Here is a 21,878-nt window from a genome sequence, read left to right as displayed (position 1 = left end):
CCGAATAACTGATTTGCACAAAGTCAAATATTGTTTTTAAATGTTTCCTCTTCGATGCCTTTCAGGGGATAGTGTATTTTTAGGTTGACTGGATGAGGGAAAGCAGCCTAGCCTTGTTTCTTCTGCTTTTGAAGGATTTAGATTTTGAGATAATGATCTTGGCTTGAGGCTGCATTAGTCACTGTTTTTTTTTTTTTTTTTTTTTGGCTAAGATCTTTGGCATTCAGAAAGAACCCATCTTGTGGCGACAAAAAGGAAAGCTGGCTGTCATCTGGAGATGAATGGTTGGACGTCCAGGCCATAGAGACGCTTTGTCTGCCTGAGGTCACCTCGCTTCAAGTTGACAAGCTGTCAAATCAACTTTGCTGAACGCGCTAAACATTGTAAAAGTCATGGGGCATGGACATCATTCTACATACTTTAATAGCGCTATACCACATTTGATTTCCCACTCTTTTTATATATGTAGCCTATGACACAAATTTCCGGCCCACGGACGCTGCTGCTTTTGCTTACCTGTGCGTCTAATTAGAGGACTAAACCATTGCCGAGTGATACAAATAGTACAACTTTAATCTCGTTTGTTAGTTTACGTGTGAATTGTGTTTGGCAGACTGTCGTAAAATTGCACAAACTTTAACTATGTTTTGTCGTTTGTTTTAGCAGTTGAATGAGACATCCTAATAGCCACTTGAACGATTTAACCTGACACTAAACATACGCGAACGTGTACCGGGATTGTTAAATCTGTTTGACACGGGCTAATGTATAGATTCAAAGCAGCCGTCTAACATGGCCGCTTTAACCAAATCACACCTGCTTGACTTTGATTTAGAGGGTAATTAATGAACGTAATAGTTGAAACTGTCGTCATTTTTTTTCCAGAAAACAAGAAGAGAACACACAGTATTCATATTTTTGGATCCAGTAGCAAAATTCATGAAGATTATTGTGTAGTTTGTATATGCTTGTTTGTATGCTATTCATATAGAACCACATAATAATAATAGCAATAATAATAATAATGACAACAATAATAACGGTTATTATTGTTGTTGTTATTTTTGTTATTATTATTATTATATGTTTATTCCACACATTTTCCTTTCCGAAAATACCTATGCTACTGGCCATGTTGCGTTGAAATTGCAAAAATACAATAGTTGTACAAGATAACGCCTAATCATAATTGTATATAATAATTCCTGTGCAACTAAAATATACCCATCCCCTTATGTCATGTTGCGCTATAACATATGAATACACTAATTATGGCTCGATACTATACATTTAGATTTGAACAGCTTCCATTGTATTTTCTCTGTAAATAGCAAACTTTCGTTTTGTTTTCTCTTTGCAGGCTTATATGTGTAGGCTGGGAAGAATTTTATTTATTTAAAATACACTAGCATACTCTTCAGTTATCAATGCAGTTTTTTTTTTTACAAACGACACCTTTACTTAATTAGTAAAACTTTGTGAGCATACTTTGTATACAGAACAGTTAATAAAACATTTGACTTCCTCATGCACTTATTGAACAGTACCTATACATTGGAAGTGGCTATATTTAACTATATTCAAAGTTGTGTTAACATTTCGGTTTGGCACAGCAACTGTCAAATCAATTGGGTTTCAAGATTTTTACGAGGTCTGATAGTCATTTCGCATTTACTCTCTTTTTACACACACACACTCACACACACACACACATTCACAGACACATACTAAAAACGCGAGCTGGAAAAAAATCGAAATGCAAAGGCACTCTGTCTATAAGCCTACTGTTGTGATTTAGTAAGATTCCCCTCAAAGCCACTTTCAACCAAATACAGAAAATCTCTATCACCCTGTTCAATAAACAAAAATATCCAACACACGCTTGAATGATAACACTGAAGCAGTTTTAAAACTGAAATATATGCAGACTGCTGTTACAAAAAAGGGCATGCGCAAAAAGTTCGTTTCTTGGCCGAAAATGTCTTGCCATATGTGTGACTCGATTCTGGATCTGTCTCTCACCACGCCCGGATACCATGTAGAGATGATACACCACTGTTGGACTGAAACGTGTTCTGGGCGTTATTAAGATCCCCTACTCCGAAATTCATGTAACTGCTGTTGGTTGGTGAGGGCTGAAGTGATGGCATGGCACTGGCAGCGGGGTAGTTGCATGTATAGTTTGTGTTACACCCGGAGCTCGGGTAATTGCCGAAAGTCGGATAAGTGTTGTAGGTGAAATGGTTAATGCCCACGTTATATGAAGTGCTATAGGTTGATGCGTCTCCCAGACATGGCTTCCCATCCCGAACCAGAACGGGTACAGAGATGCGCCTGGGCGGAGGGATTCCCACCATCTCCAGCGTTTGGTCCTGGCGCTGTCTTTTGCATTTATAGCGGCGGTTCTGAAACCAGATCTTCACCTGGGTTGGGGTGAGCTTCAGCACGTTAGCCAGGTGATCTCGCTCGGGTGCAGACAAGTATTTCTGCTGCTTGAAGCGCCGTTCCAGCTCGTATACCTGCGCCTGGGAGAACAGAACCCGAGGTTTTCGCCTTTTTCTCTGTTTGGGCCGGTCCGAGTCCTCAGGTTTAACTTCTTCCCCTGGTTCATCTTGTGAAGGATATATATCTAATGGAGAACACAGAACCCAGAACAAATAAGAATGAGAGACAACTTTAGTACATTGTTAAATATTATATAGCCCAAATATGTTGTTTTTTAAGACTACAAATATATATATTTACTTGGGCCATCATATATGGTTATCTTTGAGACCTAGAGGTGACGTTCAACAATAGTTAGCTAATTTAACCAATTCTTCAAATCAACTAATTTAGCATTGGAACAAAGTGAAATATTGCTTACTTGCTTAACTAATTAATGTTTACCACGCACAATTTATGGACATTTCAGGACCATTATTTACTCCCGTCTATTTTTATTAAAAGCTTTTTACATTTGACGAACTTAAGTGACGCATGTTGTAGTCTACTGCTGTGTGTCCTGCTACATTGCGTATGGCTTTAGGGTTGGCCTGATGGTTGTGTCATTATAAATTATTTAACTTTTCCACACAAGTAACTTCACACACGTTCAGTAAATATGTCACCTTTTCTCTCTTTTTCTTCGAACGCCTCGTCCGTCTTCCCCTCCTTGACAATATCCATTTCTAAGAAGTTCTTCCCATAAAAGGCAGCGGCGAAGTTCAGCGAGGTGTTTTTGTTAGCTTTGGCGTCATTGTCGTCTTCGCTAAAGAGAGAAACTCCGGCTGGCATCTCTAGGAAAGGCTCCTGCTTGAATTTGGCCAACATGCAGGAGGAGGTGGGAAGGGCTGTGTCCAGCCTGGGCGACATATCCAGGGACACCATATCCTCGCTCTGCTCCAAGTTCAGTATGTCTTTCACCGAGAAAGGAGTTGAAGTCATCTGGTTTGAAAACATAGCCATGCAGCACTTCAACTACAATGTCAGAGCCAGCAATTAGAAAAAATTAAAAAGCACCACTTGGAAAAGAAGCCCTCTTTTGTTTTGTCGAGAGGATCTTGAGAGCAGTGGGCATCTTCCCGGTCACCCCTTGATTGCAAGTCTTTAGGGTTAGAGTAGTGTGGTGGTGTACACTTGTGAAGAGAGGAGGGGCTGGGGGTTAGAAAAAAAATGATGACCATCATTGGCTAGTCAAGTTCCGGTGACGCCAAAAAGTAGCGCAGACGGTAACCTTACATGTCTATGCACGCAAGAAACAGCGCCAGGACCTACAGTCCCACATGATGCCAACTGCTAAGAACTTTTCCCATTCCCATTTAGATTGTCATTAGATTATGATTCAGTAAGTTGTTGATAATTGTTTAATAATACATTATGAAATATATTGCATATTGATTGCTATGGCAGTTAATTTGCTTGTAATAGTTTCTACTGAGTGAACAGTCTACTACTGTTCTCAGATGACTCGCCGCATTTAAAATAGACCGAGATGTAGGCTCTTTAGTGGGGCATGCTATTTCAAAATTATTTACCAGAAAATTAATAATAAAAGTTCTGCTTGTGTGACACTTCACACTGACTGTGCTTTTTGATTATATTCATTGTTTCAAATCCAATTAACGGATGCAGGAGCAGGACAGTTATTTACTCCTGATGGGCAAAAAAAGAGCACGAATTTGATTGTTGGGGTCACGCCCTTGAGATGCAGTGTGTTGACAGTTAAGGAAACATATGAACGAATTGGTGTTTTGGGGGTTCCCACTTAAACAACATATAGGCCTGGCCTATAAGTGTTAATGGATTTCAGTGTGCTTTCGTGTGTGTGTGTGTGTGGGGGGGGGGGGGTGTTTGGGGTGCGTCTTAATTATTTAATCCTTGGGGGAAACTCGGCAGACATGAGTCGCCAGGGATGAGATCTTCATCAGGAGGCAACAGGTTGGCGCTACGGTGGAACCTGACACCTGCAGTAACGCACTCAACTGTCTGTCCCCGGCAGATCCTGGAGCCACAGGTTTACTTATCAAGACGTGATAACAGATGACAACAAACAAGCACCCACCCACCCACGCCGAACAGCCGGAGAGCATGTTTGGCACTTCTGTCGAAAATAGACCTGTGTACATTGTTTAGCGGTAGCATCGTCTTGCAATTGGAAAAACGTGAATATATCAAAATTCCGACTAGGATACCTACAATAAAGGCCCATTAGTAAGCGTGGTAGCCAGTTATGTTAAAAACTCCATGAATTAGCTGAAAAGACATGACATTACTTCAGGCAAATCAAAGACATCTTCCGTTTCAAACTATTTTAACTGCCGAATGCCCTTTTGAATATTAAGCTCAATTGCCTATCTTGTCCGGCTATAGCATAGTTAACAGTTTTCTTTGCCATAATTGACTATTTGATAGGTCGCCATATATTTTTGTTAAAATAAATACATTCTGTTTAAACAATGATGTGACTTAAGATGGCCCGTATAGCTTATTGCATATCTGTGCTACATGGTCCAACGGTGTAAATTAGCAGGAAGAGGTCTAAGCTGCTGTTACTCATCGAAGACGCTTGTGCAGACGGTTTCAGGAGACAGACACTATTATCGTTTGTTTTATCTCTAACGTTTAGTGCTGCAGCGGAGTAAATGGTCTACGTGTCTCCGTCCCGGAGTTTTGTGTTTATAGTTTTAAAGAATATTTGCACGCCTTGGAGCGGGCAAGGCCTCCGCTGATGAATGAACGTAAGCACTCCTGAGGAAGAGACAGTCAACACTCCCGTGTCTATCGCCGCAATAATTGGTGAAATAAAGTAAACGCGGGGCACAGCTTATGGAAACTGCTCTTTATCAAGATGATTTATGGCGCTTTCTACGCTTCCATTCAGCCTGCGTCACAAACTTTCATTGGTGGTGACCCATCGGTATTGCCTACAATTAAGGTCAGACATTTGTTTTAAACGGCATTTCATTAATACTTTGCCTTTTCGAATGTCATACAATCATTTAATGCAATAACTAAAAATAAAATAAAAATATGGACTGTTTTTTTTTATTTTTATAATGGACGTCATCATTTTCAATATTTTGCCAGCGTAGAGGATTTTTTTTGTGACAATGCGGTAGGCCATTTCCAAAAATATATGTATAAATTTAGACACATCAAATGAGCATGGTCATTTCTAGCGACAAACCGTTTTGAAACTCCTTCCCGACGCGTCTTTCAGCAGCACGCTCCCGAGACAGATAAAGAGACAGATACCGGTTCTTAAAAACTTCCTGTAGGACGACCTGTTGATAATATAGTCGGGCGGAGGGGTGAAATGGGTCGAGGTATGTTATCTAAATGAGTCTGTGTCCATTCCTGTTACCGTTTCGGAGAGTGCAGTGGACGCCTAAGTCAGGGCTGGCGTCTTTCCGCTATTCAATACCTGTCAGTCAAACAGCCTAATACCTCGGCCGCGGTGCTTGACGCCTACCTAATGGTTGCTAATTATGCTCGAGAGATACACATAACAAGGCACATTAAGATAGCGAAGATCATTTAGATTAAGGTTGTTGTCTTTGTGCTTCTGTTTGTATGGACTCCTGAAGCCAGTCCGAGTGATCGGGCTGATTCATAGCCGAGGTCAACTAGTGCTTTGGGTATGCAGTACATTTTATGTCATTCATCAACTATGCCATATTTCTCCTAGTAGGTCTCCTATCTAGGCCCAAATTATTTATCAGTTACAGGAAATTTCAAGGTCACTGTGTATGCTGTATAGGCTAAAATTTGAAAAGAAATTAGTCCATGTGATGTTTCTCAGTGTGGAAAATATATTGTGATATTGTACACAATGCATAAAGCATCCATGAGTTTAAATCTTTGTGAAACAGTGGCATAGCAATCGAAAGAATATTTTTTCTCTTGATCTCCAAAGGCTTATGCAATTTAACGGAACAAATCAAAATACTTTTTGTTTAAATTGAACAAATAATCGATGATTTTTCATTGTTTTTGACCAAAGAACTACTTTTATATTATAAATTATATTGTGTCTTAGTTTAATTGAGCTGTGGCTGATACTACTGAATGAATATTAATCTGTGTCGCTGTGGAAGGCCTTTGGGTAGAACTTCCAGAGTAATTCATATTTTTAATTCTAAGGTACTTTTGCAAATGTGACGAGTCTTTAGTGCCTGAACAGCTGTAGGATGTAATGACATATATATAATGGATACATGTAAAGAATATATATAAATTATATAAATGTATGACTTCATGCTAATTATTTGATGAATGGAATTGAATTCACGGTGCTGTAACAAGACCATAATTTGAAGTAATTATTTGGTGTTTTTATATGGGAACATTTTGAGGACATCAAGTTGGACTCGACTGAAGTTGGATGCGAGTGCACAAAAGAAGGGTAAACCAGGACAAAACAGATGTCCACAGTTGTGGAGAATGACACCAAGTGTGTTTTTCTTGTTTTTTCTTGTTGGCTACAATTTGGTTTATTTTTGTCTCTGCAGATCTAACGATGTAAAAATGTAATGTACAACACGCAACACCGTGACCCGTTTGCCTCAGACATTACAGTCAGACCGAGGCTGGCGGAGCGGCTGGTAATGCATTTGCTCAACACTTCAGTTACAGCAGCGACCCAACTGTGCACCGATGATGTCCATAAGAGGTGAAGGCCGGTGTTTCTTTTATGCAACACCTGTCTGACCCAAGCTGTGGAGTTCACTCTGTTCCCCCAGTATCAATTAGGGAGCAGTTTTAGAAATCCAAGGACATATTTTAGTCACACACACACACACACACACATGCACGCACACTCACACAATGGTGTACTTTACATGTCATTCACACACTCATTGTTTAAAAAAAAAAAATAATCCCAGATAAAGTTTCCCTTGGATATGACTATTTTTGGCCAAACCAGAGGATCTCAGACAGCTAACACAGAGATTGCAGCTGTCCCTTCTTTTATAAAAGCAATAATCTGATATGCTTATGCTAGTCATTAATGTGCTCACAATCATGTCAGTAGTGCCACATATCATTTCAATACGTCCCGTAGTACTTACATATTTACAATACTGCAGTATTATCTGTCATGTATGTCCCTAATATAACCACAGGTTGGGTCATCAGGTTGTTTGGTATTTGTCAGTGTGGCCCATTACACATTCCCCTACACACCAACTAGACCCCACAGCACAGTTGTGGTTGGTTTGCCTTTGTGCAGACAGGGCTGGGACTTAGTGTGTGCTTCCATCTTGTGGCCACCAATGTAATTGCAAGTCTGGCTTCTCAATCCAATAGGAAGCTCCAACATTTTCCCATCTGAACATAACTAGGTTGTTGACATGAAACAATTTGTTGGCATCTCATGAAATATCAGCCCTCCCATGTTTTTTTTAATAAAAAGGGCTGAAGAGTTCGATCTTAGTGCTTTCTTGCTCAGGGAAGCTGTGAGAATGGCCACCGTTAGGGGAAAGTGACATAAAGACAGTGGGACTGTGCAGTCCATCATCACTTAATTTGATGGTTTCTCTTCATCAGCTCGTGTTAGCAGGCTTGGCACAGGATCAGACGAGGCATCACTGAAAGGAGGGTTAGCACAATTACTCCCTGTGGGATATCCGATGCCTCCAGTCGATTGGACGCGAGCGAGGGGGGTGTTTTGGTTTTGTCTAGCGCCTCTGCATTCTGCTGATGTCTGGGTTCCTGTGTTAGCCATTCTGACCTCGGTCAATTAAATGTGGGCACTGGAATCATCAAGCACAACCAGTGTATAATTATATCATATTTCACATGGGGGGGGGAAACCTCAGCGCCTACAGACATGCCATAAGCTGAATGAAACCTCTACATTCTGTAGTCAGCTTTAAAATGATCAGACTGTAGAGAGGACAAAAAAAACTATTAAATTAAGTAGTTTATTTTGAGGTTATGAATAAACACACAAATAATATGGAATTTGATTTGATAAAGGCGTGGTTACATTTGAATCCTACTCTCTCAGTTTCTATTTTTAAAGAAGAGAAGGTTATCATGTAGAATGATGTGGTCCTTGATGAGTGTCCCTTGGTGACTTAAATGCTCAAGTATAGATGCTTTTGATATGAATCTGGCGGCATGCTAGAGACGATTGAGGCTATATTCAGCTTGGGTTTGACACTGTGGCCAGCAGTCCTTTATGTTTCTGTCTAAAACAGGAACACAGCGAAGACACGGTCTCATCTGTGGTCGGACCGTTTGGATGGAGACTGATTTAGTTTAATTTGTGGTTGACAGAGGTCCAGCATGTCCATTTCAAATGGTTTTGTTTTGAATTCTTAATATCAACTTTAATTTTAAGACACAGAAACCACCGGAGCTGGCAGAGCGAATTTCATATTTGATGATGTTTCAGGAACCAGAGTTCCATTCCATTTTGGTATATTTTATAACCCTCAAGTCATAAGTGTCCAACCAAGTAGACCAAATATGGTGTAAGCAGGAAATAATTCCCCCTTTTATTTGTTTCAGGTTTGAGCATTTCCCAAACGACTCTGTAGAGGGCAGCAATGTGCTGAAGCTGGACACTGGAGCTAGAGCTGTGTAGTTAATGTATACACACTCAGCAAATAAATAAATAAACATTTACTTTGAGTAGCCACACGTGACAGTGGCACGGGGACATAATCATAAACATGCCTCGTCCAAATGGCAATGCTCAAATAGTTAACATTGGAGGTATCCCAAATTATGAAAGGGGTTCAAATCATCGTATCTGCTCATTCTTATCTAGCAGAACTCTGCATTCGAGGCCCTAGTCTTTGGAACACAGATGAGGTTGCACGATAGATTCGCACTTTTTGTAGCCATCAGTGCTTCCCCATACTATTCAAGCGAACCGTGATTAGTTGTTTCTGGTCATGAGCACTCGACTGAATAACTCATAGTGGGCCTCAGTGACAAGCAAGCCTTATATGGGGCATAACTGGGATGGCGTTGAGTTGTTTAGTAACAGAATTTTCCTTGTTGGGTGAAACACTGCTTCAGCATCATTACTTTTACGTGCAACATTGGAAATCTTGCATTTGCTACCAAGTTTAATTTGGCATTAGATGTGAGATCCTTAAAGCAAGGATAGCACACTTTACACACATGTGTGTAATCACAGATCTGGAGTATCCATTCCCAAAGTTCTTATTCTTTTCATTCTATCCTGAGCCCTAATGATAATGTTTTTGTTAAATCAGTAAGTACAGACCTGTTCAAGAGTAGTTTTTTTTTCGAGGCAGTGATGTGTTAATACTGGCTTTTGGTCTGGCATTTGATTTATGGACATCAACACCATCAAGTCTTTATGGTCAAATACACAAACAAGCAGACTCAGTGTTGTAACAGCAGTTGTAAACTTACGTCGTCATGGTAGGCTCTACTTTGCGAGAGCTTGTATTGCACGTTTGTATGTTTACCTCAGCCCGGTTCCATCTGCTTCAGAGAACGGCCTCACGTGGGGGGGCTCGAAGGCTTGACACGGTGCCTTTTTGAGTGTTCAACCAGCTCAGCCAGTCCTTACTCAGCTCTGGGCCCTTCATATAGACTAGCTTCCCCCGGCCCCTCGGAGTGGCAACTCTGTGGAAGAAACTGGCGGAGCGAAAGGTTTTGGCGAGTCAGGTGCAGAGCGTCTGACCTGAGATGTGGCAGGCCCTCCGCACGTTAGGGCCCTCCTGTGTGTGTGTGTGTGTGTGTGTGTGTGTGTGTGTGTGTGTGTGTGTGTGTGTGTGTGTGTGTGTGTGTGTGTGTGTGTGTGTGTGTGTGTGTGTGTGTGTGTGCGTGCGTGTGTGCGTGCGTGCGTGCGTGCGTGCGTGTGTGTTGGAGAGAGAGAGAGAGACCTGAGATGTGGCAGGCCCTCCGCACGTTAGGGCCCTCCTGTGTGTCTGTGTGTGTCTGTGTGTGTGTGTGTGTGTGTCTGTGTGTGTGTGTGTGTGTGTGTGTGTGTGTGTGTGTGTGTGTGTGTTGGAGAGAGAGAGAGAGACCTGAGATGTGGCTGGCCCTCCGCACGTTAGGGCCCTCCGGGGCTTCGTAAAGCTTGTTTGTGTACCCTCGGCTCTGACAGCATGCAGGACACTGCCAGAGGCTAGGGGAGCATGTTTATGACACAGTGGGCTAAGTCTGGCTGTGTATGAACGTGTGTGTGTGTGTGTGTGTGTGTGTGTCTCTCTCTCTCTCTCTGTCTGTGTGTGTGTGTGTGTGTGTGTGTGTCTGTCTGTCTTTGTGTGTGTGTGTGTGTGTGTGTGTGTGTGTGTAGGTGTGTGTGTGTGTGTGTGTGTGTGTGTGTCTGTCTGTCTTTGTGTGTGTGTCTGTCTTTGTGTGTGTGTGTGTGTGTGTGTGTGTGTGTGTGTTGGAGAGAGAGAGAAAGAGACATTATTGAAGAGAATAAGGGTGAAGAAACATCCTAAAGCTGAGAAGCTAACAGTCAATATTAGAATGATAAATGATAGAAAAGGGAATGTAGAAAAAGAACAAGTTACTGCAGAGGAGAGGAGCGAACCCAAGAGGAGAGAGAGTGGAGACTTAGAAGGAAAAAAAGAGGTTTTCTCAAAGGTGGGTTTCTGTTCGAGTCAAAGTGCTCCACAGTGGTTGGCAAGGCACCGCCACACGCCAGCCAGAAAGAGAGAGAAAGCGAGAGAGAGAGAGAGAGGGAGGGAGGGATGGAGGAAGGGAAGGAGGTGGTGCTCCCGAGATAACCCAAGACACCCTCCAGGGCCCTGTGTCTCTTTGCCTGTGTCTTAAGGCCAGTCGCCGGGAGCCAGAGCGCTGTCATGCGGAAAGCCATGCAGAGAGTGAAGCATGTATTTGGCTTTTCCAGCTCCCCTTTCTCTGTCAATCACAGAGAAGACGCTCTCCACATACTGAATCTGATTCTGGGCCTGAACCGGGCCTGACCTGGTGCCGATTGGACGTGGACCCAGCAGGACACATTCTAGGACGGAACTGGCTCAAATTCAGTGGATGCATTCTAATGGGGCTTGGAGCTTGGAGTCGGACACAGCCATGCTTGAAGCATGCATCTATTTGTTCTATCTCTTCTACCGCTTCCAGACCCAGAGATATCACTCCCCATATGGAATCTAAATGTCAGACCTGATCAGGCATGGACCGGGCAGCACACATTCTAGGGCAAGGAGCATATAGTCATGAGCCAACCAGGGTGAAAGCATGCTTTTGCTTTTTTCCCCCCATCTTTTTCCCCCCTTGTCTTCCACAGAGACACAGAGAGAAAACACTTCCTTCAGAGGCATGTAATTCTGGGCCTGAACTGGTCAGCCACTGGTCCAGCATGGACTCCAGCTGGACAGGTGCTCTGGCCAGGGACCTTGAGTCGGGTTGCAAAGTTGCTTGTTGTTGTTTTCATGTTTTTTTTTTTTGCGTTCCCGTCTCCTTCAGACTGACCGCACTGCTCTGAGAGGAACTGGTTCTGATTCGGACCTGGCCTGGATGTGGACCCTAACGGACCCAACAGATCTCTGCCAGACCGCTATCGCTGTTCTGAAGCCCCACTGGCTGTGTCTCATTAGGACAATTTCAGGGTTCCTCAGAGTGTAGCCGCCCCCCCCCCCATGTGAAATTGGTAATCATCACTGTGGTGTACATTATGGGATGTGTTTATGTTGACATGAGATTAAGATGAAGTAGGACTTGCTTGGTCAGAGGTGTAAAAGAGACAAACACAAAGGCTTTTTGAAGGGTAATGAGAATTTAATAAATAATGCACCACTTCATTGACATTTATAAAATATAATGACTGAAGGAACAGGGCCTTGAAAGGATAGGGTATAATGGTGTATTGTGGTAGAACAGGAGACTGATGTTTTAGATCATGTGTAGCATGATTTTTTCAAACTGATCCAACTGAACAAAATAAATAGAACTTTTTATTCAGTATTTACACATTGGTTAATAGACTGAATATAGGCACACAGTCACACGTAAAGGTAACATAAAAAAATATACAAAAAAGTGAAAACAAAAAATAAACTGCTGCTTTAGGCCACACTGAAGCAGTTTTCTTTAACAATTGTTTGTCATTCACATTGAAAACCAAATAGTGAACTCAGATCTATGAGTGCTTAATGCTTAACATGAATCTGACATGATGTAGGGGATTCAATCGAATTACACTCAGACAAACAAACAGTCACATGTCTTAATATCTCATCTTCTACCATGAGTACAACAAAGCCTCCAAACATGGAGAAAATATGATGTAGAAAAGACCAATTCAGTAACTTATAGACCAAATGAGAGGGGGCGGGGGAGGAAAAAAAGTGTTTAAAGATGTTTCGCTGACATTCATTGGCAATTCTGGAAGAGAACTAACCGAAATGGCTCTCTGGCAGTTAAAAGGGAGCATTTGAGCAGCCAGCAGACACCACCCCCACCCCCACCCCCTACCCTTCTCTAACAGATTGGGGGGTATGTGGGTGGGCGGTCGAGTGAGTGGCCAGGCGAGGGGGTCGTCATGTCTCTGTCTCTGTCTTCCGTAAAAACCCTTCCCTTGGCTGCCCACCAGAGGAATTCCGCAATGGCCTCGGTAAATGTAACCATTTTTCAATAACAGTCCTTGAGTCTCTCTCCGGGCCGAACATAACCCAGTTCCTGGGTGCCTGCATGGCTTTTCTGCGGCCGGGCCTCTGCTTAAAAAAGCGCATGCCTGAGCCGCTTGGGCCTCGGCTGGAGAGATTGATGCTAATTTTTGACTTGGAAAACGCCAGTGGCTGTCTGCATCGTGGGCCAGATTGTGCGGATTACTTGTTTTCCATCACACACACTCTCTCTCTCACACACACACACACACACACGCACACATACATCCACACACACACACACTCATCAGCACACCGATTCGCTTCAGCTATGGCAAACTGATGCTTTTTTAGGGGTGGGGGCTGGTTTAGGAATGCGAGGTGGGGGTTGGGGGTGGGGGGTGGGGCATGACTGTTCACTGTACACAATTAAGTGGTATTATCGTTGACCGTTCGGCCACGCAACTCTAATTCACTAAAAACCAATCTGACAGGGACGGCAAGCTTCCCAACAGTCCTCAAAGCAGAGAGGAGTTTTAGTTGCCATGAGTCAAGCAAGGGAAGGAGTAGGTAGGCTCACCGCTAGGAAGTAGCATGCATTCACATTACGTGTCCTCTCATACTCCCCACAGCTAGCAGAGGACCGCAGGGTGGATTGGGCCCAGGACTGATTCAGGTCCATACCAAAGTCAACTGCAGTTGGGGCCAATTGAGGCGGCGTTCACACCAAGATGCTTTCTTTCTTTTTTTCACATCCAGGTGTCAATTTCAATTGTTTCTCTAAGGAACGTCACGGCTAGGGTAAAGCTAGGCCGTTGCAACGCGACCTTCGCGTTTATTTGAGCGCGGCGCAAGCAGAAAAAGACACGAGGCACCTGGCGCTAAAAGTTAAAAATAGTTTGAACTTTTGCGGTCGTGTTTTATTCAACAATGGGTCGTTGCTTAGCTACATGTCTTTGCTATACCAGGTAGCAAGTTGTCTAGCCAAGTATAATGTGTCCTAGCAACAACACACACGCGGACGTAATTTTAGCGACGCGCTTTGCATTTTAGAGTAAAAAAAATAAAACGTCTCAGTGTGAATGGCGCCTGAGTTATCCTTTTCCTGCACAGCAGTGGAGGGTACAGTGGATCTGGCTCCAATCTGGGCCTCAGTTGTTCCCGCCACCAGCTGCCAAGTTTGGGAGCACTCGCACAAGCTTATTTAAACCACACCTTGGTTAAGTCAAGTTCAGAGTGACACAGACAGAAGCAGCTCAGAGGGTTTGAGCAGACATAGGCACCTGAAGTTCACTGTTTTTTTTTATACAAACGCTTCCATGACACAGGGGTCATCTGTCCTGTTAAGACAAGACGAGAGGCAGCAGAGCACTGCCGTGTGACGCACTATGGGGAAGGGGGGTCGGGGCTGGAAAAGGAGGCCCTTTAACAAATGCAGAACTGTTTGCTGTGTCTGTGCTATTTCTCTGACGCTTGCCTATGTGCCAGGTCTTCACTTCAATCCTGTACAGCATGTATTTAATCAAGTATTTAGAATTATGATACAAACAACATGTTCCAACTTTGAAACACAAAACACAAATAATGTATGTTACATATCTACAGTCCAAAGTGTGGTTGTTGTACTAGTGAAACTAATTATTGGTAATTAATGGAGTATTCTATGCACCTTATTACATATAGTTTCTCTGTATTGCTTATGGTGACTATATTTATACACGTATATAAATATAGATGTGTTTTATATGTACATTTTGATATTTAAAAAAATTGCATAAAGAATAAAATAAATAAAAATGTGAATAAACCATACGTTAAATATGATTTGTGATGCTATAGCTGTGGTAATAATAATACTTATTATAATATTTAATAATAATAATATCAACAAAAACAAACAAACAAAAAAAATTATTCTTCTGCCTACAAGTAACAAAAGGAACTACGCCGCTGAGTGCTGGAATGACTGTTGATGAGGAGGAGAGAGGGTGGATCGAGAGGTGTCAGGAGGGGGTGGGTCGTTTCGGGTGAGGGGGTAGATCTGTTGTCCTGATGCTCAGTTTGTGTGTGTCCTGGGGACAGGGACGATGGCGTCATGGTCCGGACTTTGGACTCCTGCTCTTTCACCTCCGGATGTCTGTGGCCTCAGGGTCGTCCTGCTCGGCCGCCCCGGCCTCGAGGTTCACGCGGCGGGATCCCTGTCCGCGACTCCTGGGGTGCATGTTGAAGCCCCCTTTGCTGGGCTTCTCTTGCCGGGAGATTTTGGGGTTGTCCACGTCGGGATGCACGGGGAGGGGGAGGGTGGCGGTGGCGCCGGGGCGGCGATCTGGGGGTCCCCCTGGTGCCCCAGGGGCCGGGGCGTTGGGCTGCGGGGAGCACAGGGTCAGGCTCTCGCACAGGGCGCCCCAGTTCTGCTCGCACTGCAGCCTCACGCTGCGCGTGATGGCCTCCTTTACTTCCTCGCCGCAGCTCAGGAGAATGTTTACCAGTTCCACATATGGCCTGAGGGGGGAGACAGAGTGCACAGTAACACCATTACTACACTCTAAAGCACAAAAAAGGAAAAGAAGACGAAGAACTTAAAGGTGCTTTGTAGTTATGCAGAGACACGTTGTCATTTTCACCATGCTTCGTCATAGCAGCTCACTATACACTGGCTTAGCAGTTCCATTTGGTTCCCCATTGTGTTCATACCATCAAATCAACAAAACAAATCACCTAAAAAAAAGGTCCTTTTTGGATCTTGGAACTCTTGGAAATCTATTTTCTTCTCAGAGAGGCCCCATGCGGCATGAGGGGCCAGGGGCCACACATGGCCTCTGGGCTAGTTTTCAGCCTCATTGGCTTTTATGGGCGCAGGGCTGGAGTGGCCAGCCCTTGTTTCTGTGAGGCGGCAGCCCTGCTGGAGCTGGGTGCTGGCTGCAACCAAAATGAGATTTTAAAACCACTAATAAGGACCTGGAGGATACATGAAATCAGGTTTGTGTGTCTGTGTGTGTTTGTGTATGGGAGTAAGCAAGAGAGAGAGTGTGTGTGAGGGAGATAGCAAGAGTGTGTGTGTGTGTGTGTGTGTGTGTGTGTGTGAGAGAGAGAGAGAGATAGAGAAGAAAGAGAAAGTGTGTGTGTGTCTGTGAGTGTGAGTGCACCAATCACCTGCATATCTTCAGGATACCCGCTGTGCACACCATTATGAGAACTCACTATCCTCATAGCTATGATCATTTGAAGCAAACCTATCCAATGTGTGCAGTGAGACTCCTTCAGCCTTACTGACAGGGGATATATGTTCTTGATATGAGCCCTTCAAGGAACCATTTAGCAGACATGGGGTCAGCAAAGCGAAGCAAAGCAACGTACAACCAGCAAAGTCTTGCACTTCCAGCATCTCCATCAGAGAGTCTTAACGGCCCCTCAATGCATCATCTTGTTCTTGCCACTCTCCCTCCATAATAAGGCTCTGAAGCCGGCGCGTGCTCCAATGCAAACCTCTTTACCGCCCCCGAGGAAAGGAGAGAAGGTGCCCCCGTGCCACAGAGAATGATGTCACCGCTTCGGCGACGGCGCAGCCATGCACAATGGGCTCTTATGAAGCAGCACAGAGACGCGCGCAGCGGCCGCCGCCGCAGCCACGTTCTGCTGCGCTAACGCTAACACGTCGCTAATGCTCTCATCCAAACATTTGGGTGGGTGTGAAAAAAATACATAAACGCCCGTCCATTTTGGATGCAGGGGGACTGTGAGTTGGAAATTTGGCCTGGAAAATTACCTCTGACTACCAAAATGTTCCTTAAATAATCACCACTGCTATGTAATCTCTGAACATTCAACTGACTGTCCATATGTTTCCGTATTTAGAGTGAGTCAAATGTACACACTGAATTTGGGGACAAATTCAGACAAGAGACATTCATGCCAGTTGCATGTGTTTTGCTTGTCTCGCGTGTTTGTGCGTGTGGCACGGTGTTTAGCAACATATTAACAACAGAATGGTCATCGGTTCAATATCAGGATGCTCCCAGACTGATGCAACGCTTCACCTTACCCGAACTCTTTAAGTGCTTTAAAAAAAAAAAAGCAGCCGCTAAATGAAACGACTAAATGTCTACTGCAGTTGTGCTGACTACCGGCTGTGTTACCACAGGTGTTGTGGCTGGCTGGTCGTGTCAACACAGATCCTGCGCGTAACTTAATTCTCTCTCCCCTCTTATGTTCCTCGCCTCTCGGAGTCCCAGAGACCCTTTCTCTTGTCACTCACCCTTTGGGGAACAGGTCCTGGAAGTGGATCATCTCCACCATGACGTTGATGTTCTCCTTGGCAGCCGAGCAGAGGTTGTGGTCGATGTAGCACTCGCGCTGCAGCTGGAACACCATGTCCTTGATGGCCAGGCACTTGCGACTGATGCAGCTGAACCTGTGGCGCAGGCCATGCGCCATGCACTTCAGGGCATCCTTGATGAAGGATTTACCCTAAGAGAGAGAGAGAGAGAGAACATACACGAACCAGTCATACGTAAGTCCACCGTCATGCATATGAATTAATGAATGATGAAAAACAAATGAAATCGAAACAAAAACTGAAGCTTGAGGTCTTACTGGAGAAACACACAGAATAAGGGCAGGGTGAACAATGCTGACCCCTTAAAGAACATAAAAGATATTGAACCCCAAAAGAGGAAGGGAGGAAACACATAGTGGAAGGCCAGGGTCAAAGACTGATTTTATTCCTCCAATAAGGAGGCTCTACTACTGGGAGCATACACACACTCACGTCGGTGCACACACACTTTTACGGCAGAATGAGTGTCCTGTCATGACCTGACAATACCAGGACACTCTCTGGCCTCCCGTTACATGGCGCAAGCCTCTCGTCCCCCCTCCCACCCCCAAAAAATGCAGCGGCCCCAAATCCACCTGCGACTCGTGAAACTGGAGTCTCACCAGGGCAGGGAGCCAGCTGGCAACCACACAACCGACCGGGTCACACATCCTGAGCGGGAGGCAAGGGGGGTGGACGTGAGGTGTGAGGTGGAGGGGGACATGAACTTCGTGGGAGACTGGACGAGAGCAGGGGGCAGGGAGAACAATGGGATTGTGGGATGGTGGTGGTGCTTGCGTTGTCTTGAGTTGATTAGGGGAGAGCAGAGCAAGAAGAAAGGGACGGTGAGATGGTGGTGGTGGCGGTGGTGTTTGTGTCATTTTGTCTCTCTACTCACCTGTGAGTCAAACTTGCCGGCATTGTGCAGGAAGGTCATGCAGATCTCCTGCAGGCCGCGGATCTCGCACGAGTTGTTCTCGAAACACTCGAAAACGCCACAGCCAACATCGCCCGCAGTCACCAGACAGTGCTGGATCTCAGCTGCAGAGGATGAGACAGAGAAAGAAAAAAAGAAAGAAAAAGGAAAGAGAGAGATAGTGCTGTGACCTCAGGTAATAGAACTGTTTCCTGACTTGAAAGCGATTTCGTAGATCGCACAGGATTCACCTGCAACTGTAGTGCAGGAAGCAACAACACAACCTGGCTTTCTCTCAATACCCGCCCCCCCCCCCCCCCCCCCCCCCCCCCCCTCCTCATACGCACGTACACACATAATCATCCACCCAGCTGCACATCTTTAAGGAGATAAGACAGCTTGGTGTGTGGAATATGACACCCTCAACTGGACCCCTTTTATAAATTAAAGTATTTCTGCAACACAAGTCATATGCAGCACGAATCACAACGTGTGCTCCCTTCAAGGCACCAACCCCAAACTGCAACCACAACGCGAGGCAGGGCAGCTTAGTTGGAGATAAGAATGTATGAGGTTGTCACTCTGCGCCAGCCTTTCTGCAATGCCCAATATAAAAACACATGGTGGTGCATTGCAGATACCTTCAGATTCTTGATGGGGATAAATGTGAGCGCCGACGTGAGAGGTGGCGCTTTATTACGTATGATGTGTCAGGCGCTCGTGGTGTGAGAATTTCAATGACACCGGGGAAATAAAAGCGCCGGGGAACACTCCGCTGTGAGCCGAGGGGGCGCATGTTAAACAGATATAGGTCACACATCCTTGTCTATCTGAAACTCTGGAAGAGTACGTATAATAAAAATAGCTTCTTTAAAAATAGTCTCCCTCTTTTCTTTTTGTGTTTGTTTTATTTTACTACCTGCGGTGAGAGGGTGGATCAGGGGGGTCAAAGTTTAGACTCACACGAAGGATTTATGGTCAACATGTGAACTTGATATTGGAGCACCATAGAGAAGTGGTTTCCTATGTTAGCATACCACTATGTTACCCTTTTCCCCATTTGGCCATGAAGCGCTTGATCACTGCACATGTTGATGTGCACAGTATGTGTGTGTGCAGTTAAGTTAGCCCCTGACTGCTGAATTCTTCTGCACTCTCGCAGTGGATGACACAACAGATTTTTTTTTAAATGTTAATGGCTCCACAATGCTATGCCGAACAGGAAATATAAACATTATAAAGAATTTAACTTTATTATGCGAAAGTTTGCGGGTATGTAGTGATACAATGACCAAATGCATCTCTTTATTATAACTTCTCGGTACATTTTAATTCTTCGCTATTCTAAGAGAAGAACTTCATTGTCTCCCCAGAACCAAGAGTAATAAAACTTACCACGTAGAAGCCATCGCTGGTGGCTGTAAGTCACGTATCCCTCGTAATTTTACTCACAGAAAGCTCGGGTTTAGGAGACTATCGGTTGGTTGTATGGTACTTCACAATACGTATGAAGGACTGCCGTTGTGGAACAAAAGCAACATTAACTTTACCACTTTTGATGCGATGGCCCCCCTCAAGCTCCTAATGTTGAGAGTGGTATTTAACATGTGAAAAGCATGCATAAATCCCTTTTGCCAGCTGACACAATGGGCACTGACTTCATATCAACTACCGATTCTGCAGAGTTTAAAAATCCTTGATGTTAACACTGAAACTGCGGGCTGAGCCTCAAAGCTCAAGTTTGGTGCGCGCAGGAAAAGTGAGTCGCTCTCTTCACTGCTTGTGTTGGCATGTGTGCGGGAATGTGCTTGGATCGGACGACCTGGCCGCAACGTGTGTACAGCTACACACTAGTGTGACCATCTGAGATATCCTACCATGCAAACCTGCTGAGGAACTGTCTCTGTCCTGCAGCAAGGAAGACAAGACTCCCCAGGTGACCAGACACGTCCATCGCACAGTCTACTACCGGTTAAATTCTTAGCAGGCAATTCATTGCTGATATGTGACCTAGCAAAATACTTAGGAATAAAGGCCATTATTGTCGGGTCGCATAAAAGGCTGTAACTCCAGGAATGGGATCTAATCTATTGAAATAGCCTCTGCAACGTATAAGGCCATTGCATCATATCAATCCCCGCTGTGCTTGCAGTCCTACACCCTCAGAATGAGAAAAAGTTAGACTTTTTAATTTGCGTTTGTCTACCGATGACCCACAAATCGTGTGTTTTTTCTCAATTTTAATATACGGGGGGATGGCTACAGGACAGTTATCAAAGGCAAAGTGATTCTTTTAAAAATCCCTTTTAAATGTATGCACACTAGCCTTCGCACGCAACCGCACACATACAAGCAAATGCACGCACACACAGAAAGAAGTGCGACCGTATACATTACCTATCATTACCTACCTTGTGCCGTTCTATTAATAGTTTACTAAGATATTGAATTTCTGTCTCAGTATATTTACAAGATATCCACTTTCTTCATAATCGGAAAACGTAGTGTCGTGCACAAGAAGATGTGGATTTTTTTGCCACCTTTCTTTTCCGCTATTTTTGAAAAAATAAAAAAAACAGCAAGCGAACACGTCAGTCAGGTTTAATTTACTGCCACGGAGAGACTACACGTGCCTGCACGAGGCGTCCGGTAGCTGGCGGGTTTATCAACGACATGTATGACATTATTATAATCCTAGCTTCCTCTCAGATCGCTCCAGATGTCTTTGCGTCTTACCTGTATTCTGTAAGGAGAGCCGTCCTTTCTGGCTGGCCGGTTTTTCTGGCGGATTGTCATGAAAATCGATATTATCCGTCCCCACTACTTGTTCAAAGACTAAAAAAACCAATAGCGCTACTGCACATTTGACCAACATATCTACAGTGACCCACAATTAGATCTGGATATTGTTGCTGTAAGTCTATATTTAAATGGAGCGGTAACCCCTGGGATTTTCTGGTTCCTGTGTTGTAACCGCTGCTCGGGGTGACGCGGGGAGTGAGCGTGGAAGAGGAATGGATGCTAGCTATATTTCCCGGAGCCCGGGTGTCAATTTTGATGAAGGAGTTAAGCAGGTGTTGTCAGTCGTGCTTCCCAACCAATCAGAGACACAGACATCCACGTCCAAGTTTGAGGGGAGTGTCTGCGGCGAAAGTTGTCCCTACTTGCCATTTACTAAACTTGTAAAGTGTGTATAAGTGGGTGGCTATTTACTCTACAAGTGTTTGCTGTGAACTATCTCCAGTATGACAAAAATTCAACGGCTACATGGTAGCAATCTGATCTTTGTTGACATACATTCCTGATGTATAACTGTTTACATACCTGATTTCGAAAAGCCTTAAATATAACAAATTACTTTATATAGATACATTTTTTTATAGTTACACAGGTAATGAGCAATTTAGTTCACAGACAAATTGGTGTATCCCTGAAGTAGTGCTTGCCGACTTGACTCCAACAATATTGCTTGACGCATAACCTATTCCCCAAATCACACAATATAATGTATGTACTGTGAGAAAAGATAAATACACTTGGCTGCACAGGGAGGAAAGAGCATTTCATGAGACTCTTATCAGTCAGTTTTGAGACGGAG

At 44.1% G+C, this 21,878-nt stretch overlaps 2 protein-coding genes across 2 annotated transcripts; both read right to left on the bottom strand.

The window, feature by feature from the left end:
• Positions 1-2,018: 2,018 nt before the first annotated feature.
• nkx2.5 (NK2 homeobox 5) lies at positions 2,019-3,447 on the bottom strand. The gene is made up of 2 exons (XM_012831385.2): positions 3,111-3,447; positions 2,019-2,629 (listed from the first exon to the last, which is right to left on the bottom strand). The coding sequence occupies exons 1-2, from the start codon at positions 3,445-3,447 to the stop codon at positions 2,019-2,021; spliced, it is 948 nt and encodes a 315-aa protein (XP_012686839.2).
• Positions 3,448-14,506: 11,059 nt separating this feature from the next.
• Positions 14,507-21,663, bottom strand: stc2a (stanniocalcin 2a). Its single transcript, XM_012832134.3, has 4 exons — positions 21,017-21,663; positions 18,263-18,405; positions 17,305-17,516; positions 14,507-15,551 (listed from the first exon to the last, which is right to left on the bottom strand). Exons 1-4 carry the CDS (start codon positions 21,153-21,155, stop codon positions 15,173-15,175), a joined length of 873 nt encoding a protein of 290 aa, XP_012687588.2. The 5' UTR covers positions 21,156-21,663; the 3' UTR covers positions 14,507-15,172.
• Positions 21,664-21,878: the final 215 nt, after the last annotated feature.

This window comes from Clupea harengus, chromosome 20 (genome assembly GCF_900700415.2).
Source record: "Clupea harengus chromosome 20, Ch_v2.0.2, whole genome shotgun sequence".
Classification (NCBI taxonomy): Eukaryota; Metazoa; Chordata; class Actinopteri; order Clupeiformes; family Clupeidae; genus Clupea; species Clupea harengus.
This window is presented reverse-complemented; position numbering and strand designations above follow the sequence as displayed.

Bases quoted from the DNA above. Each gene is read 5' to 3' on its own strand.
- nkx2.5 (XM_012831385.2), bottom strand. From the start codon at position 3,447: ATGGCTATGTTTTCAAACCAGATGACTTCAACTCCTTTCTCGGTGAAA. The intron at 2,630-3,110 runs GTGACATATTTA...GTTCTCCATTAG, and splicing joins CGAAGAAAAAGAGAGAAAAG to ATATATATCCTTCACAAGAT.
- stc2a (XM_012832134.3), bottom strand. From the start codon at position 21,155: ATGTTGGTCAAATGTGCAGTAGCGCTATTGGTTTTTTTAGTCTTTGAA. The intron at 18,406-21,016 runs GTAAGACGCAAA...CATCCTCTGCAG, and splicing joins GCTCTCCTTACAGAATACAG to CTGAGATCCAGCACTGTCTG. The intron at 15,552-17,304 runs GTGAGTGACAAG...CTCCCCCCTCAG, and splicing joins CAGGACCTGTTCCCCAAAGG to GCCATATGTGGAACTGGTAA.